The 20,675-nt window shown below is 37.1% G+C and overlaps 1 protein-coding gene across 1 annotated transcript; it reads right to left on the reverse strand.

The window, feature by feature from the left end:
• Positions 1 to 5,864: 5,864 nt before the first annotated feature.
• On the reverse strand, positions 5,865 to 20,354 carry LOC131398929 (aldo-keto reductase family 1 member C23-like). Its single transcript, XM_058532850.1, has 9 exons — positions 20,265 to 20,354; positions 18,112 to 18,279; positions 17,142 to 17,258; positions 15,771 to 15,848; positions 14,898 to 15,020; positions 11,958 to 12,067; positions 10,299 to 10,464; positions 7,598 to 7,680; positions 5,865 to 5,907 (listed from the first exon to the last, which is right to left on the reverse strand). The coding sequence occupies exons 1-9, from the start codon at positions 20,346 to 20,348 to the stop codon at positions 5,865 to 5,867; spliced, it is 972 nt and encodes a 323-aa protein (XP_058388833.1). The 5' UTR covers positions 20,349 to 20,354.
• Between the last annotated feature and the right edge of the window lie 321 nt (positions 20,355 to 20,675).

Consider the following 20,675-nt stretch of genomic DNA (forward strand, 5'->3'; position numbering starts at 1 on the left):
ATTATGACATTTCCAGCAAAGAGATCTTTAATAATGGGACATAGCTCCTCCATACCTTGTCTCAGATGTCATTGGCGAGTTTAACGATTTCCACTGTTGATGCAATTCCACAGGCTCCCATTTTCTGCGTCCCAGCAGCAATGACAGCAATCTGATCTTCTTCCAGGTGAGAACATGACGTGTGAAAGCTTCCATGGGTTCTGAAGGGAACAAAAAAGTGACCTGTGGGAAAAAATTAGAGCCCGTGGACTGCCATTATCTTCTAGTCAGAACAAGAGAACCAGCAAAGCAAAGAGTGAGGGGTCGTGAAGTTGCCTTTCCGTATATTTCTGTGGAGGGAAAAGTTTCTGAGGGAGACTAATTTTAAGCCAGAAGTGACTGAATCACTGAATTTGCTGGTTAAATCTGAATTGGCCTGATTCAGCTTCCCACATGGAGCAGATGAGAATGCTCAAGAAGGAGAGTCAGGAAGAAGAAGGAGCCAAGAGCTGTAGCCATGCAAAAAAGAGTGTGATTGGAGCTTGAATGAAGTTATGTAAAGAGTGAAGCCTAAATATTTGCAAACGTGGCTTAACAATTGAATGCAAATACCAGAAAGCTTTACAGGCAAAATAATTTTTACTGGGAAAATAACACTGATTAACCTCTTTTACGTGGAAGTTGTCAGAGTATAATCTTGCCATTTGGCTTTGGTAGAAAAAGAGAAATCAAGTAGGTTCTAAAAGCAATCACTAATTTAAATAAAAACTCATAGCTATTGTGTCTGTTCTCCTGTTTATTGCATCTATTGAGATTTTCCTCTTTTTATTCAAATCTTTTTCATAAACTAATACTTTCCAGTTAGTTCTTTCTCTCATCTGTCATTTCTTACTTACTTAATTTCCTTCTCCTTTCAGGTATGTTTGGCCCTTCTTAATTCCTTTGAGAGTGCTAAACCAAATTATTTTCATGTTATGCTCAAATTGCTCCATTATTTTTATTTCTTCTTGTGTGATTTTTTTGCTATTTGTTGGGTCTGTTAGTTCTTTTTCATGGCAGGGGAAATCTTTGTTTGCTTCGTTATTTTTGATTTGAGAAAAATCTTGTTCCTGGATGTCATGGGGTTTTCTGGTAACTCTCATGGTTCCATGTCTTATGTTAGGTTTCAGGATGATTGCATTCTTTCTTCTGAATGTCAAGTTTCCTGACATTGATGCCACATAATCCAATATTGGTATAACTCTTTGTCCTATTACTTGGAGTATCTTAGCTGAATCTCTGTAAGAGATTCCATGATTTCTCAACCCCTTTCTGCTTCGAACTGCAATTTCCATGGGGTCTTGCTAGCTAGGACTAATTTTGACAGCTTCAATTCCTCAGAATACAATGCAAAAATTATTGCCAAGCTAGGAGTTTTGCCCAGTTGGTTCAGTTCTACAACTACAAGGCTGTTCTTGCAGCCTACTCTGGGCATAGATGCCATTCACAGACAATACCATCTTGGGCTTCATGTCTTAACCTTCCTATAGGCTCGAGGAATATCTGATATTTACCTTTGTGCTACTGCAAGCAAGTATGGAATGAAATTATTACATTGTTCTACAGATTATGAAGGAATTTGGGTATCTCTAAATGCTGTGCAGGCAGAAGAAGTCTAGCCTAGGAGAGTTGTCACAAACCTGCAGAGATAAGTTGGTCGAATCCCAGAGGTGAATGGTTCCTTGAGGTCTAATTCCGCTTTCCTTATGAAGGAAATACGCCCATGGAAACCAGTTTCTCCAAAATGACTCGACATGATCTCATGTGATTAAGCCTGGCAACCTGCTAACCTAGTTCACTAAGATGTAGGCAATTACCAGAGAATGACCTCATCTCCTGTTCCTCTTCACCTTCACAGACCTCAGAACTATCAGAAACACTGATATCTTGACTACCACGAGTATCTGAATCTTTAACAGTTGTGTCATGAGACAGTCACAAAATAGGACTCTTAGCAAGTACTCAAAAGCTTTTATTTCTCTGAGGAAAATTCACCCTGAGCTAACATCTATGCCATTGTTCCTCCACAGTAACCCACTGCCACAGCATGGCTGACGAGTGGTGTAGGTTTGTGCCTGGGATCCAAACCTATGAAACCAGACTGCCGAACTGGAGCACAGTGAAGTTAACCACTATACCATGGGGCCAGCCTCTCAAAAAATTATTTTAATTAACAGAAGTAAACTGTTAGTAGGAATAAACAAGTGGACCATAGTTTTTTGTTTTTTGAATAGACTTTATTTTTTACGGTTGTTTTGGATTTATAGAAAATTGCAAATATACAGAGAGTTCCCATATAGTCTCCCCACTCCATTTTCCCTATTATTACCACTTGCATTATGGTGAGACATTTGTGACAATTGTTGAGCCGATATAGACACATTATTGTTAACTGAGTTCCATGGTTTACATTAACATTCCTCTGTGTTGTACAGCTCTATGAATTTTGAAAAATACGTGTTGACATGTATCCGTCATTACTGTCTGTATACAGAATAGTTTCGTTATCCTGAAAATCTTCTGTGCTCCTCTTGTCCATCATTCCCTTTCTCTCTTCCTCGACACCACTGGCAACCTTGATATTTTTACTGTCTCCGTAGTTTTGCTTTTCCAGAATGTCACATAGTTGGAATCTTACAGGATGTAGCCTCTTAAGACTGGCATTTTTCACTTAGTAATATGCATTGAAGGTTCCTCCATGCCTTTTCACACCTTGATAGTTCATTTCCTCTTATCACTGAATAAGATTCTACTCTATGGATACAATTATGTATCCATATCCAATGAACCTCTGTACATAACTAGACAATTACTAAAAGCCGCTATAAACATCTCTGTAAAGGTTTTTGTGTGGACACATGTTTTAAACTCCTTTGGGTAAATAGCAGGGAGCACAATTGCTGGACCAGAAAGTAAAAGTAGGTTTAGTTTTGTAAGAAACTGCCAAACTATATTCCAAAGTGGCTGAACTATTTTGCATTCCCACCAGCAATGAAAAAAAGTTCCTGTTGCTCCACATCCTCACCAGCATTTGGTGTTGTCTCTGTTTTGGATTTTGGCCATTCTAATAGATGTGTAGTGGTACCTCATTTTTTTTTTTAATTTGAAATTCCATAATGACAATGATGTTGAGCAAATTTTCATATGCTTATTTGCCATCTGTATATCTTCTTTGGTGAAGTATCTGTTCAGATCTTTTGCTCATTTTAAAATTGTTTTTTTTTTCTTACCATGCATATTTAAGTGTTCTTTATATATTTTGGATGCTGATTCTTTATAAGACATAGTTTTGCAAGAATTTTCTCATACTGTGTGGCTTTTCTTTTCATTCTGTTTATGGTGTCTTTCATAAAGTAGAGTTTTTTCTTTTATTTTAATGAAGTCTAACAATGTTTTTCCTGCTTGGCAATAGGCGTTGTGTCTAAAACGTCATCACCATGCCCAAGGTCTTCTAGATTTTCACCTATGTTATGTTGTAAGATTTTATACTTTTGCATCTTACATTTTAGGTCTATAATTCATTTTGAGTTAAATTTTGTGAAAGGTTTAAGGTCTGAAGCTACATTCATTTTCTGCATGTGGATGTCTAGTTGTTCCAGCACCGTTTGTTGAAAAGAATATTCTTTCCCCATTGGATTGCCTTTGTTCTTTTCTCAAAGATCAGTTAACTCTTCTTGTGTGGGTCTGTTTCTGGGCTCCATATTCTGTTCCATTGATTGATTTCTCTGTGTTGTCACCATTACCACACAATCTTGATTGATGTAGCTTTGTAGTAAGCCTTGAAATTGAGTAATGTCCGTCCAATCACTTTGTTGTTCTCCTGCTCCCAGTAAGTCATGATTCTCTGTATCCATCTGTCTTTCCAATGTTTGGGTCTGCAATTTGCCCTGTGACTTCAATTTTCTGATAGATCTAAAGAGAGTTGTCGATTTTTAGTTTATCTTTTTTCTTGTTATGTGGATGGAAGTCTTGACTTCCAAGGTGTTTACCTGTGAAACTAGAAACCAGGTTTCTAGCTTTTTCAATATTGTTAAAATTTGGCCATCTTTTGTGAACCGTTCTGAATTAGTTAGACAATATAGTTTCTTGAGCTTTTGCATCTTTTCTTTATCTTTTTCATGCCTGAAGCAGACATAGGGAGTTTACATGGCTACCTTCGTCATATACACTGATCTACCCAGAGGAGCAACTCTTTAACATGAATTTTAATAAATTGACTAAAAAAGTGTCCAAGGAGACAACATGAAAAATAAAATGAGTACAACTGAAGCCTACTTAAAAGAGTCAATCCCAATAATTATTTACTAGGGGGTCTTAAAAATATAAAGTTATGCGACATTCCTACAAATGTGAACTGAAATCTGAGAACATATATGGCCTCTGCTAATTTAAAAAATGAATTATTTAGGAAAGACTCTGGGTTGCATTGCTTATTGGTTAGGTCCAAGCTGAAGAGCATGTCTTTAGAAAGCCCAGTGGTTATGACAGATGAATGTGGTCATGAGAGGAAGCAATAGTTGCAGGTAAAGGTGTTAGAATGTGTACCCAGGTTCTGAACAACTATCAGCCTCAAAGTTCTTTGATTGTCCCTGTTGGGTCCATGATTGTCCGAAATTTTAATAAAGTGGTCTAAGATACAAATTTTGTTTCTTACAATAACAGGATTAATTTTGTACCCTTAAAAATTGTAGAAAATAAAGATATATATTTTATAAAAGATGTTCCTAAAAGTTAACAAGTGTTGTAAACATTGGGCTATTTTTGCAAGCATGTATTACCAAATAGCGTTTGAAAATAGAGGAGAATTGGAATTACTAAATGTATATTAATATTGGTTTATAGAAGATATTTAACAGCTTAGGAATATTTTGTATTTTGTATTTGTAAGTGTGCCTTACTTTGAGTTTGAAACATTTAAAAGGATCAAGTATATCAAATTAATATGTTTTTCAACCTGAGAAATTTGATATTTGATAAATATGGAGTTAATGTTCAGGGTAATTTGATCAGTCAGTTGTTTCTTTGAATTCCTGCCCAATTACAACCCAGCAAGCTCATTACTGTTACCTGGGCACACATGGCGGTCTAGTCCTGACTCTCAGCACTAGTTCTTTGGTAAAATACCATGGAAATTTTCTTTTCATGTGCAGGAGAGAAGTAACAAAAGAGGCATTTTGCAAAGTTTCCCAAACAGATAAGTGCTCAACTCCCTCCTCCTAAACCTTCTGTGTCTGAGTCCTGATCATCCTTCCAGGCTGCTTCCCCTCCCACCTCCTGGGCCAACCCCACCACTGGGATGCCTCACTCTGGGATTTCCTGAAGCTCTGATGGAAGGGAGCCTTTGCATTGCTGCTCATCCTTGCAATAGGTGCCTCTGTTTGCAAACAAATGCAATGTGTCCTCTTGTTCCTTGAAGGGTGGAAGGAACACTGACTGATAAATACCTGCTAACTAGCATATCCCTAGAGGCTGAAAACTCTACACATCTCACTCCAGAAATGTCTATAAAATTGCTGTTGTTGTATCCCATCTCACCCACCCCTCACCGCAAATTCTAGGCAAATCACTTTTTAACTCTAATGAGACCGAATAAAAGGAAATATACAAAACAGAGACTGGAGAAGGTCAGAGTCTTTAGAGAAAAAAATCTTTAATTTTTACAGAAAGTGACAAAATTGGAGTGCCTTTCATCCTGACCTGTGGACTCAAGTCTAGCTGTGTATGAGTTTTTAAGCAGCATGGATGGAACCCATGCTGACTTGTCTGATCCTCAACTTCTGAGATTTTTCCCGCCTCATTATCCACATGCAGGGCTTCTGGTAGAATTCAGGACAAAGGCCTCTGTGTTAATATTCATCAGAAAATGGATACTCAGGGTGGTCATCAACACTAAAATGACAAAGAGCAATGCACATATGGGTTCAATGACTCTGTTTATAAGGTGGTAGAGAAGTGATTTCTATGAAGCTGTCATTAAGATAAAGTTAAACATTTTATTTCCTCACTGGTTGTGAATTCTGCCTTTCTCTCTTTCACAAACATGAATTTATAATAATTAAAAATAACAGTTATTATGAAACTATTCTAATCACATGTCCTACCCAAAACTTAATGTACAGAACATGCAGAGTCAAATATTCCAATATATTCCTCTCCCTAGCTATATTTGTCAATAAAGTAGTAAGATAGCCTGTCCTTTCTTATTTCAAGTCCTCAGTAGAAGAAGATACTGGTTCTTCCTTGTTTTGAACAGGACATGTCCAACCACATGCTTAGCACTAATCAATACTTTAGGTGATACCAGTTACTGAATTCAATTTACTTCCATTTTTAAAATTTGTTAATTATTTAGGAACTGCCCACCACATACAGCCTATCCAGTTAGATTCAGAAATGGAAACAATGTCACATAAAAATTGGGTCCCATCTCTGAGGAGTTTACTGTACAATAGAGAGATCTCTATTCAGTAATAACCCAAAATCTAAAGTGGTAGAAAATTTTTATTGCTTATTATTAAAATATCTAATGTATTGGAAGAATGACTGATTGATTACCACACTCTGTCTCTCTGCATTATTTTAATATCTTATTCTTCATTTGTCTCTTTATTAATAAAGATATTAACAAGGATAAAAATATTCTACCAACTTTTGAGATTTTCCAACTTGCCAGTATGGAATTCGTTTCCATACATTATCACATGTAGTCATATTTTGAATTAAAATTCTCACAGACAGAAGGAACGTGCACTCCTCCCTTTCCCTCATTTATGATGAAGGTGTTTTTCTCAAAATACTGGATCCTTAGAGCTTGAAAGAACAGCAAAGGTCTTTTGGTGGGTATAAGTTCTCTCCCACAGTGGTGCTTTTGCCTCCACACTGTTACTTAGTTTAAATCTCTCTTCTTGAAAACATTGTCCTCTGTATTGAGATTTCCATATTTAAGAAAATTTGAACCAAAAATTCTCATCAATCCCACAAGGCCAGCCTTCTTGGAGGGAACTGCAGTATTTGGGTCTTAAACAAATATGCGGTGAAAAGGATGGGAGAGATTTATAAGCTTATGAAGGACATAAACTTGACAGGAACTCATGAAGATTCCACATGGGGTGATGGGCATTTCTGGCATGGACCACAAGCTTGATGGAGAAGCCTTTAAGCAGATAAAGAATTGAGAAGTTGGGAGAAGAAGATGATAAATACAGTTTTGGAAACATTGAATGAGGCTACACTGGTGATATCCACAGTGTATGTCCACTAGGTTGTTGTAGATACGGGAGGCCTACGTGGATGACGTAGATTCAGCAATGATATTGTGGTTCTTAGAAAGTTACATGGTGTGATGAGTGCAGGATGTATGTGTTTTTAACTCCAAACTGACACTGGTTCAATCACCCTGTCATTGTGTCACTGAACAAAGCTCTGCAGTGAGTCTGGAATGAGATTCCAGAAAGTTCCTGTCTCATCCCTGACTTGAACTGGCCTCTGTCTTCCTGGTATTGCAATAAGTTTTAACAGTCATCATACACTCATTATCAGAAAATAAATTGAGGCAAACATAATTACCAAAGTCACTTACATGTGAAAACGTGCATATCGAAAATTTCGGTTTAGGCCATCTAGGAGTTTCATATCCTCTGAAGACAACTGGAATTGAAAAACCTATCACAGAAGTAGAAAGATTTTTATGATTTTTAGATTGCATGATTGTCTGCCTGGAAAATCTAAGCAAATCAGACTGAATGGTTCAGAGGCAACACTCAAAATGTCTTAGAAGTTTCCAAAAGTTTTTAAAGACATCAAGCAAAATACTCAAGTGGTAAAAGACATCAGGCAAAAATTAAGTGGAAATCCATCCTTGGATATAATATATTGAAACTGCATGAGACTACAGACAAAAAAGAAGATCTTTTAGAAAGTGAGGGATCAAAGCTGACATTATTCAAAGAGATAGGGTCATGTATTTAGCAGATACAGAAGACTCTAGTAATAAATTTTAAAAATGCAACACATAATTTAGTAATTTTGATGAAAATAGATAGATTAATATATGTCATCAATGAAATGTTACAATGTGCAAAAAAATTTTTTTCAAGATAATTTAAACTAACAATTGTCTAAATAGTAATAATGTCATGATCAAAGGATACAGTAATTGGCTTGAAGAGGATATCATTGTCTGAATGTGGGACACTTTAAGCATCAAAAAGAATGTCAGTAATGGCTAATATCTTGAACCAAATAAATCCATCAATCCATAATAATACTCAAAGATTGTGAAAAAGAAGTTGGAGAAATAGATAACAGATAGATGGCAAAATTTCAACAACATAATAATTGATGAATCCAATAAACACATTTCTTTCATTACTCTTTCACCTTTTTTGTATATTTGAAAACCTTCGAAATAAAAAGTTAGTAAAAGTTATCAAAAGGATCTCTAATTTACCAGTTATCTATGAATAAATTTAACAAAATTACTACGTAAATGCATTTGTAGAGAAAGTTATGACATTTTTAAAAAATACATAAAGATCACCAAAGAAAGTAAAAATTCATATTATAATCATGTATTGGAAATATCAATATTGTAAAAAAGTGATTTTTCTCCAAATTGAGTTACAGTTTTAACTCAACATGAACCAAAGATTTATACTCTTATTTATCATGACAGTTGATAAGTGATACTATATTTTACAGAAAGCAACAACTAATCAAGAAAAGTCAAGATATTCTTAAAGAAGAAAAATGAATGATGAAAAAAACTTATTATTCTGAAAAGGACTATTTTTCCACTATAATTAGACAGTACAGAAAAGTAAGTAGTTGAAAAGAAGAGAGAGGCCAGAAATAGACTGAGGAACATTTGATATATGACAAGGAGACAAAGAAAATCTGTGGGAAGATATGGACTTTTGCATTTCCATTTAAACATTTACATATTTGAGTCCATTTTCATATCATACTAAAAACCATATTCCAGGTGTATTAGAGACTCAACTTTGAATAAGACAAAAACCCTTTTGCAAGATTCTCGACCCTTTGAATCTGGTCTGGCCTGTAACATGCACTGGCTAGTAAAATTTGCCAGAAGCTGTGGTGAGTCCATCCTGAGCCTAGACATGAAAAGGTTTTGCAAGTACCCACTCCCTGCCTTGGGATCATGCCAGTGTGATGAGATGAAGAACAGACTGGTAGGGATAGTATAGACAGCTATGTGAAAAATTATATGGAACAGAATTTACACATCTCTGACAACAGCCAAATCAACTCCTAAAGCAGAGCTGCCTGGTTGCTGTGCATTTAGAAGCAAATACATGAGAGAGCCCAGCCAAGAGAAGAACTGCTTAGTTGAGCCCAGGATAGTTGTCAAACCAGAGAATCATGAGATAAATAAATGGCTTTGGTAGTAAAACTCTAAATTGGGGATAGTGTTACGCAGCTGTACTTAATGGTATACTAACATTCTCTCTAGATATAAATAAAAAGACAAACAACTTAATAAAAATAGACAAAGACTTGAACAGGCACTTCACAAAAGCAGAAACTCAAGGAGAATAAATACATGAAAATAAAACTACATTAGTATTCAAGGAAATGCAAACTAAAACCACAGTGATTTGGAGACTGAAGATCACTGCTACAGTCAGATGTTCACGTGTCTCCAAATCACGTGTTGGAAACCTAACCCTCACTGTGATGGCATTAGAAAGGGGGGTCTTTGAGCGGTGATTAGGTCATGTTGACTGAGCCTTCTTGAGTGAGATTCATGCCCTGATAGAGGTCTCTTTCTCCTCCTACCATGTTAAGATCCAACGAGAAGTCTGCACCAAGAAGAGAGCCCTCAATCGACCATGCTGGCACCTTGATCTCAGACTTCCCACCTCTAGAACTGTGAGAAATAAATGTCTGTTGTTCATAAGATGCCCATTCTGGTATTTTGTTATAGCAGCCCAAACAGACTAAGAAAATCACGTAACCCAATTCCCTCATTTTAGAATGTAGAAAATGAGATTGACTTTCATGGTGCTACAGAGTACATTGCAAAGTTAACGCTGGAACTAAAATCTCTGTCTTCTGTCCAATCTGAATTCCATCCAGACACAATTCCTCTCCTGTTGCCACAGTAGGAGAAATGTGGTGGGATACACATAAGGCATACAAGCATGGGACATAAAAGGTAAGTCATCTGGGATCAAAATGTCTTGACAGCCTTACAAAGAAGAATGCACGTGAAGGATATTCTTTAGAAGCCCTATGCCCACAGCGTCACTCATCACCTGCATATTCTCTTTCATCTGCTTCTCATTGTCACACTTGGCGAGGACCACCACCCCACGCTGCAGCTGGTAACGAAGGGCAATCTGTGCTGGAGTTCGCTTGTTCTTTTTTGCCACAGCACAAAGAACTGGATCTTCCAAAAGAACCAGGGCACTCTCTTCTACCCTGAAAAGAAATGCAGAAATGCTCAAGACGTGAGAAAGAGTATTCAGTTTGCTAGGAGGCTTCCCAACCAGACCATGTAGGTCCACTATAGATCAGTGCTTCTCAAAATGTGGTCCCTGGACCAGAAGCTTCGCTATCATCTGGGACTTGTTAGCAAGGTAAATTCCATGGCATCACCCAAGACCACCTGATTCAGCAACTCAGGTGTGGCACCTAGCAATATCTGTGTTTAGAAACTCTCCAGGTTATTTTGATGCATGCTTGAGTTCAGACTAATGCTTCCAAACTCATGAATTTTTCTCTCTTTTACTTCTCAGTGGCTGTTTTTCTTCTCTGATCATAGCCCTCAAAGTAGGAACAAGAGAAAGAAAGAAGAAAGAGAAAAGAAAAGAATGGCATAGTTTTTATTTTAACTTTCCTAAGATATTGATAAAAAATGGGTTCTCCCAAAATTAGAACTGTTCATTTCGTCATTTCGTACAGTGTGCAATATTTCTATAGAAGTTTACAAAAATGTTTCAGGTTGTAATTTTTTCTACCATGATAAACCCGGAAGTTACATATTATTATACCAATTTTATTACCATAAAGCATGAGAAGCTTAGAGAGTGTATTACTAGAAATGTGTTAATTAGTTAATAAATATCTAAATCATGATGTAAGCTTATGTCTTTTGTGTTATTTTTTGGATTATATATAGATTTTAATGCAGGCATTTGTTATTGATTAATCCACAACCAGACACATATAATGTAAAAGCACTGGCTGGGTGATGAGATGATAAAGGAGAAGGATTTCTTCCGTCCCTCTCCTCTCTCCCCAAGCCAGATGAGAGTTAATTCCAGAAAATTGAGTTTGGTATTATTAAAAATATCATCTACAGTGTTTGTCTTTCTCTTTCTGGCTTGCTTCCCTTAACATAATACCCTCCAGGCCCATCCATGTTGTTGCAAATGGGACGATTTTGTCTTTTTTTATGGCTGAGTAGTATTCCATTTTATATATATACCACATTTTCTTGATCCAATTGTCAGTCGAGGGACACTTAGGTTGCTTCCACTTCTTGGCTATAGTGAATAATGCTGCAATGAACATAGGGGTGCATAAGCCTCTTTGGATTGTTGATTTCAGGTTCATTGGATAGATTCCCAGCAGTGGGATGGCTGGATCATAGGGCATCTCTATTTTTTATTCCTTGAGGAATCTCCATACTGTTTTCCATAGAGGCTGAACCAGTTTGCATTCCCACCAGCTATGAATGAGGGTTCCTGTTTCTCCACATCCTCTCCAATGTTTGTTGTTTTTGTCTTGTGGTTACCAGGGACTATGGGTGTAGGGGTTGGGCACAAGGGGTGAAGGGAGACATATATATGGTGATGGAAAAACAAAAATGTACAACCCAAAATTTCACAATGTTAAAAGCTATTAAAACATCAATAAAAAAATATCATCTAAAATGGTGTTTTAGGTAAACTCCCTGTTGATTTTATTACCATTCTTTTGGACGTTGGGATCCCAAAGCACTATAGGCAACTAGGACAATTTCTTTTGACTTGCAGAAATCCAACAGTTTGCTCTGGTTGAGATAAGGATGACATTCCACCTGTAGAATGCCAAGACGGAAGAATGTCAGACTGTATGAAATGTCAATATTAATATGAAAGAGAAAGGTTAAAAAGAAAAAAAAAGCTGAATAAAAACTGTGTAATATTAAATTTAATTTGGAAATATCAACCTCAAGTAATGATTTAAAAAATAAATATTATATGTTTGTTCCTTGAAAGTGTAAAAAAAGAAAAAGAAAATGACATTCCTGAGAACAAGTGACTCTACAGATCAGATTTTGATTACTCACTACCATTGTTCACTACAAAGAGACACGGCTAATACCAGATCTGGGACAGGAAGAGAACTGTTGGAGCCTTGGACACCAAATTGTGCCAGAAAGCAAGAAATTACTCAAAGACTCTGGAAGGGATGTGTAGAGGACAAAAGAACCCGTGTGATGGGGATCCCACTGGTGACATTTGGGTATATTTGAGCATCAAAGGGATTAATGAATAAAAGCAATTATAAGATACAGAGTAAATAAAAATCCACAAGTTCATAGTGATTAGAGAGTGAGAAAGAGACAGAGACAGAGAAGAAAATCTTTGTTCCTCTGATGGTGATTATTACAGTAATCACCTTTCTCAGGATTACAGTAACATCTTTCTCAGAACATTGATAATTAAAGGGAAGAAATTAAGCTTTTACCCTGCCTTATAGGAATAATTGTAGTTTATCCTGACTTGATGAGGGAATTTTCTTTTAACAATAAAATGTCAGGTAAAATAATATCAAAGAGTGCTTACAATTGAAAATAATTATTTCCAAACCCCAATGAAATAATTAATTCAGGGTACGATCATTGATGGATACTCAACCATTACATGAAAACATGGGGCCAATGTGACTACTCATGATGACAATTACCACGCAACAGATTGCTGGATAATTTCAAAGGGGAAAATACGCCTTAACAAAGAGAAGACCTAGCTACTACTAGCTTAACCAAGAGAACAAAACTAGCATCTTTCCTAGTGGGACAGGTTGTCATGACAGGCTTCTTGCTGGAGTGCAAGTTGAGGGACAGAGCATGCAAAGGGCATTTCTTGTCAAAAATGTTTAACAGTAATTTAATAAGGCATTTCGATCTAACTTATTAAGAGAAACTCGGAATAGAGAAACAAGTTAATTAACAGCACAAGATAACACTTGGAGAAATCCAGAATATTCAACAGAAAATGGTCAGGATGTCATGGTGAAAAAAGGTTTCAATGACCATTCTAGTTTAACAGAGCTTAAGAAACACGGTTGAAAGAAACAATTGGCTCCTAATTGGAAAAGACGATCCTATGAAAGACATTGGGAAATCCATACGGAAGATTGAATATGGATTGGATACTAGACCATAAGCTCTCTGAGGTCTGTGAGGGTGAAGCATCATGTCTACAGCTTACTTCGAAGAGGGTCAGCAGAATAGTACATATATGTATTCTGATATATCCACACATATATAGACATATATTTGGCAACATGGAAGTATGTGAAAAACTTTGAATATAGAAGGAAAACATGGATGTTCTCTATCATACACTTAACTTCTCTGAATGTCTGAAAGTTTCCATAATAAAAATTGAGAATAAAACTAATGCTAGAAGCAGATAAATGTTTTAACATTTATAATTGACAATCAATAGTGCTATGACACTACATGTCAAATTCTTGAATTTTTGTAAACCACATTTTCCAATCAAAGATGCTTACTCCTTGACTCTAAATTATACCTTGAGGACATTACGGTAAACGAAATAAGACATTCACAGAAGGACAAGTACTACATGATACCAGTTACATGAGGAATCTAAAATAGTCACACTCATAGAATCAGAGAGCAGAATGGCAATCGCCAGGGGCTAGGAGGAGAGAAGAACTGGGAGTTGCTATTTATGGGCATCAAGTCTCAATTATGCAAGATCAATAAATTCTAGAGATCTGCTGTGTAACATTGTGCCTATAGTTAATAATGTTGTATTTTTTGTATTGCATACTTAAGAGTTTGTTAAGAGGGTAGATCTCATGTTAAGTATTCTTACCATAATAAAATAAAAATAGAACAAAAAAAGTAAGAGTGTGGAACCAGACACAGAATAAGGTGTCTAAACAGTTAATTTAAGGGTAGAAATCAATGAGGAGAATCAGACTAAGATTGAATAAATCACAAGGTCTGCTCTATGTTCCTCCTAAGTATCCCTGAGTGTTGATTTCGTCCACCATTAGTATCACCATAAACCATCCCTCTAAACTAGATGACATTTATAGTCCCCAGTTAATTTATCTTGTATCTGTGCTTCCTTCTCAAAAACTCCTGAATGCAGAGGTACCAACATGAAGGATTCAGGCATACAAACCCTACATAAATGCATAACACCTACCTCATCTTATTTTCTCTCTTTCCTCATTTACTGTCCATTCCATGTTTTCATGATCTTCTTTCCTGTACACAATTTCCTCCAAATCACTTTCACCCATCCCATCTCTGGACATCCTTTACAGCGCAGGGAAATGTCTCTTTCCATCCAAGGTCTGAACAACTATTCCAGACCTCTGTCACCTCATTTACCTTCCCTATATTCTTATGGGCAATTTAGAACTAAAGTCTCACCACTGTTTTTTTTTGTTTTGTTTTGTTTTGTTTTCACTAAGACTTTACAAAACAGAGATACAATTATGGGTTCTATTCACACCCATCTAGACAGAGGCTCTGATCTCTAGAATCTTCTGTTCCATAAAAGTAGGATGAATAGGAGGGGAGGCCAAATAGGCATCTGGCAGTAGTGCAAGAAGAAGGAGATGAATAACAGAAAGGAGAGGAGGCCAAGGGTGCTCACCTGGTTGCAGACGGGCTTGTACTTGAGCCCTGGCTTGTTCAGGATCTTCTCTAGCTGCCTGCGGTTAAAGTTGGACACCCCAATGGACTTGGTAAGTCCTGCATCCTTACACTTCTCCATGGCCTGGGGAGGAAGGGGTGCCAAAGAATCATTTGTGCAAATGGCTATAGGTCAATAATAAATACAAGAAAATCTGTGAAAAGGAACAAGTGTCAAAATAAAAATGGAGCCAGCCCCGATGACCTAGTGGTTAAAGTTCAATGCTCTCACCATTTTGGCAGCTGAGTTTGGTTCCCGGTCGCAGAACAACACCACTTGTCTATCAGTAGCTGTGCTGTGGTGGCAGCTCACAGAGAAGAACTAGAAGTACTTACAACTATGACATACAACCATGTAAGGAGGCTTTGAGGAGGAAAAAGGAAGAAAAAAGAAGAGAGACAACGGATGCTAGCCCAGAGGGAATTTTTCTCTGCAAAAAAAAAAAAAAGCAAACAAAGAAAAGAAAGAAAAAATAAATGACAATGAAGCCAATTGACATGATTATGAAGAAGAGAATAAGTAGTAAGTTATACAGGGAAAGAATGTAGTGACAGCAAGAATAAGAATTACTGTCTTCTCCTTAGAAAAATGTGAGAGAGTGTTACACATTGAAGGAAAGAGATTCCTATCCTTGTAGCCCCCAATTCTCATCTGTTTCTTTCTATGAACATTTCAGTAATGATTTCCTCCACACCACTACAGCATACTCGTTCTTTTAAAGTTTATGAATTACTGAATCTGAAGATGCATAGATCATTCTCATAAGTGAAAGAAATGCGCCAGATTCTCCTTTTTCTGTCTTTCTCCTCTGTGCTCTCTCCTTCAGGCACTCACCTCCCATGTGGCACAGAGATCCACTGTGTCAACTATTACTTTTCCATGTTCATCTTTTGGAAAAAGTTCCTCCCCTGGCTGGAATAGAAGCAATCATTTTAGTGATGTCACAAAATAATTTCTCCACATTTAGCCAGACTCTCGGGTACATCTAGGGCCAGGACACTAAATCTCCACGAGGTGGGTGGTGCAACATTCTAGATGCTAATATTTGCAAAATGAATTGCATATGGAGTTGTAAAGAACGTCTTTAGGAGACAGGCTATCTCTAGTTACATCTCTAATCGGTTACATCTATTATATGTTTTAATAAACACCATTTTTCTTGGTCTGAAAGAGGACTCATAGTTACTTATGTTACCCTTGTCTGCTGCCTATACTTTCCTCTTGCAAAAGGCCTCCCTTGCACTGGGAATGACAGTAAATTACAAGGCGTATACCCAGAATGACTATTACAGTCTTCACCAGGCTGGGCAGAGTTCCTTATCCCTGTGAACATTCAATGGTCCAAGGGCAGGCATATGAACCAAACAGGGTCATTTGAGTTTCCCTTAAGGATTAAAATGGATGCCGGATGATCCAGAGGCATGCTCAAGTGTCAAAGATGATGAGCCTTCAAATATCCCAAGGTCATATTTGCCATCAATGGAAACTGTTGTGACAAAAATAAAGTAAACTAATAGTAATGTAAAGTTAAGGGATAGAGAAAAGGAGATATTTCTAAAGACTATTCCAAATCCTTAGTTGTATCCATTGCTTGGACTTCTCATTTACGTAGTCTAATAAACTCTTTCACATAGGATAGCTTGAGCAGCTCTCTATAATTTAAAATCAAGAATTCTACATAACACAATCATTAATGTCTAAGTGCAGTCTACAAAATAGCATTGTGAAGATAGCCAACGGCGTAGCCAAGGTCTTGCAAGTCCCTCTGAAGGCTGCTAGTTTTAGACCAACCTAGAGGGAGCACCAACATATCTGCTTTCAACATGAAATGGTGAGACTCATTATGCTCAAGTGTAAGGCAAGTTTCATTGCTCACTACAGCTGCATGAAATTCTGTGTTTCTCAAATCCCAAGAGACTCAAAGTCATAATCAGGATTGTGTGCTGCACATGCCTATTTTTATTTCCTCAAGTTTTTGAGGTGGAGGGTTTGAGATTGTTGAACTCTTTTCTTTTGGAGGCATGGAAAGGAAATTAAGGATTCAAAAAATGTATATAACAAGCTAATGAGGGATTATTATTTTGGAGAGTCTTCTCCAGTGTAATAATTGCTACATCCTTCTAAGGAAAATCTTAACCATCCATACAAGTTGATCGACACACTGACACAGGAAGTAAAATAGGTGTGATCATGCAAATTGCTAACCTTCATAGCCACTGGAAAATGAATAATATAGAGATCAACATAGTCCAGTTGAAGATTTTTCAGAGTCTTTTCCAAGGCTGGTCGAACCAACTCTGGTCGAAGACAAGTGGCCCAAAGCTGCAGGGGTTGAAGAATGGAAGTTGTGTTGGATAAATACTTCAGTCAGGTTAGTTTTCGTTGTTTCACCTAAGAATTAGACATTCTTCTACTGGTTGAAACTGATGACCACAGAGGAAAAATACTTTTTTCCTTCTTGGGTTCCCCTTTGATCTGCCTTACCCATAAAATCTCTATTATTTGTTTGGATTCATCATCAGTACATCTACTAACATTGGAAGGAAATGACCCGAATGATAAAAAGTGTTATCAAATAATAACCATGCCCATTATTTGAATTATGTTTGATGAAGTTTACAAGGCAGTTCAAAAATGTGGCCTAATTATATCAAACATTCAAACATTCAATCCTGTGGTGAATAATTAGTATCCCATTTGTTTAAATACCTGTAGGGAAAAAAGTGCTTCAAACACATTAATATGGGCTGGACACAATTCAAGTCACTTTAGATATATGTTCTTTCATACACAAAGCAACTCTTATGTTACTCTCTCCTTGATAGATGTGAGAAGTGAGATTCAGAATGTTAAGAAATTGTAGTAAGTCACTCAGATGATAAGGAAAGCTATGATCTGATCACAGTTCCGTCTGATTCGTAGTCCATTCTAAATCACACTGATATTGTCTGAGGGTCAGAAAAGTAAAGTGCTTTTACTTTAAAATCACAAAATTTGAGCAAAACAATGATGAGAAAGCCATCATCTTTTTTTGACACTAGATTTAATACATGAATATGTGTGAAGACAGTTGTACCAATAAGCACTATTCACCAAACAACTCGTCCTATCATTTAATTGTCATCTCCACATCACGTTCGCACGTGGGAACACACACACACAACATACACAGCACCTTTGAATTGCAGAATAGGTCTTCTCTCTTCACAGTGCCATCTTCAACTTTGCTTCGGATAGCCAGTCCAACCTCCCTTTCATTACTGTATGCGTAAGCACAATCGATATGACGGAACCCAGCATCTAGACTTAATTTGGTGGTCTCGAAAGCTTTGCTCTTAGGAACCTAGATGATCAAAGGTAGTAGTTGGATATACATGATGAACAGATAGCTAAGGCACAACTTTGACTTCCCCAAGACTGAACTTTTCCTCATGTCTTTGGTTACTTCCACATGTCTGGTGATGAACCCATGGCAGTTTGCCTGGATCTTTCCTGGTAAGTGATAAAAGTTGGATATCCCAGGAACTCCTTCAATCCTGGGTAATCACTGGTTGATCAATAACACTGAAGGTCCCCAAGACCACCCCAGGTTCAGTGATTTTCTGAAATAACTCATGGAACTCAGCTTGTGGTTATAATCATGGATATGATTTATACTGTGAGAGGAAACTAAGCAAAATCAACAAAGGAAAAAGTACATAGTACAAAGTCTCAAGAAAAAAGATGATAGCTTCTATGAGTCCTCTACCAGTATACTCATATAGAACAGAATAAATAAAAACTGTATATAAATGTAAACAGTATATATATGTTGTATAACCTGATGTTTTCATAAAGCTATACATTGTGAAATGATTACCACAATTAAGCTAATTAAAATACTCATCACATCACGTAGTTAACTTCTTTGTGAAGTGCTTCGAGTGTGTGGTGAGAATACTTAAGAGCTCCTCACTTAGCAAATTTCAAGAATATAATACATTATATTAACCATAGTCACCATGCTGTACATTTGTTCTCCAGAATTCATTCATCTTATAACTGAAAGTTTGTATCTTTTGACCAACATCTCCCCATTTTGCCCACTGATGCGTGCCCCAAACCATGGTCACCACTCTTCTTCTGTCCGGGTCTATGAGTTTGACATTTTTGATTTCATACATAAGTGGGATCATGCAGTATATTTCTTTCTGTGTCTGGCTTATTTCACCTGGAACAATGTCCTCCAGGTTCCTCCATGTGGTTGCAAATAGAATAATATCCTTCTGTTTTAAGGCTGAATAATATTCCATTTCTTTTTAAGTATGTCTGAAGCTTTCTTTATTCATAAATGTTTCTGGGAACTAGAAACTTAGTCTATCTGCCCTCTGCTGGTCATGCTCTTTCCTTAGGTGTATGTGCATTCTGGGGTTTACCAAAGCTGAAGTTTCAGTGGTATCTTGGACGCTCCCCTCCCATTCATCCCACTTAGCACTACAAAGTAAACAAGTCCTGTCATCCATGTCCAAAACATCTATTTGAATATTTCCTTCTGTTTCATAGATGAGAAAGTGAGACTCAAATTTTAAGTACTAATCCCTTGTCATAAAACTAGTCTAAAGAAAAAATTGAAAGGCAAAGTTCTGGCTTCCAGTCTAGTGACTTTTCCACTTTGCTCCCTCTTCTGTCCAAGGTCCAGCTCTACCTATTTGCTTCAATCAAAAGTAATAACAAAGGCAAAGAATTGAAACCTTGCACTGGAGATTGTAGCTTATTCCCTCAAATGATATTATTTTTTCCATTCAGGATAAATTCCCAAGCAATAGGAGAAGCATGAGGGAAACTATAGGTGCAGTATTTATTGCCTGGCACTCTGCAGGCTACCCTGCAGCAGAACAGTAACTTTCTCCCATCATTTGCCATTCACCTACTTTCCAGGACACTTTACCACAAATATTTCCCTTGATCTTCTTGGTGGGAGGAAAGATTTTTTAATTTCCAGAAATATACATAGAACAGACTCCCATGCAATCATGCTCAAAGCAAGGCAGCTGATAGTCAGTGTTCATGACTGCTGAGTTTCATCTCTTTTGCCCCACTGGGAAATAGATGGAACCTGGAAGAAAACCTACAATAATCTGTAGGTGACCAAATAGTCAGACCCCGATGCAGAGTGAACGCTGACTACTTTGTCTCTCTGTATAAGGAATGGTTCTAGCCTCTTTACAAGAACAAAGTGAGCCTTCAAGAATCACACAGGAACTCCATGTCTTGACAACCCAAGTCAGACTCCACTCATGCTATGTCTATTTTCTTTTGAATCCTCAACCCCAAAACCACTATTGTTACCTTGTCGGGTGCATAGGTACCAAATCCCAGTGCAGGAATGAAGTGGCCATCATTTAGCTTCACACGCCAGACTTTGGGATCCATTACCTTTAGCTCCTCTGTCTAAGCCGACTATTTTATTCTTCTGCTCCCACAGGTTATATGAATAGCAGGAGGGTAACACCCAAGTCCACTGTCCAACTGTTATCAAATGGATTGTAGGAGGAAAAAGGTTAAAGCAGGAAGCCATGGAGTGAGAAGAGAGCTGGAACCAGTTTAACTTGTTTGCCATCAAAGAGGTATCTTTATGAACTATTATATAGTAATAAAGAAATAATTACTTTCTTGCACAAGTAAATTTTTCATTGATTCACATACATTAGTGAATTATTACTAGAGGTTTGTTGAATAATTATTGACCATATATTAGAC

Source organism: Diceros bicornis, chromosome 36, assembly GCF_020826845.1.
Source record: "Diceros bicornis minor isolate mBicDic1 chromosome 36, mDicBic1.mat.cur, whole genome shotgun sequence".
Classification (NCBI taxonomy): Eukaryota; Metazoa; Chordata; class Mammalia; order Perissodactyla; family Rhinocerotidae; genus Diceros; species Diceros bicornis.

What these genes read in the sequence shown, in the direction of transcription:
- LOC131398929 (XM_058532850.1), bottom strand. Translation starts at nt 20,348, where the DNA reads ATGGATCCCAAAGTCTGGCGTGTGAAGCTAAATGATGGCCACTTCATT. An exon ending in ACAAGCCCGTCTGCAACCAG is followed by an intron (nt 12,068 to 14,897) that starts GTGAGCACCCTT and finishes GGCATTCTACAG; the next exon opens with GTGGAATGTCATCCTTATCT. An exon ending in TCCCAACGTCCAAAAGAATG is followed by an intron (nt 10,465 to 11,957) that starts GTAATAAAATCA and finishes ATTTCTTTTCAG; the next exon opens with GGTAGAAGAGAGTGCCCTGG.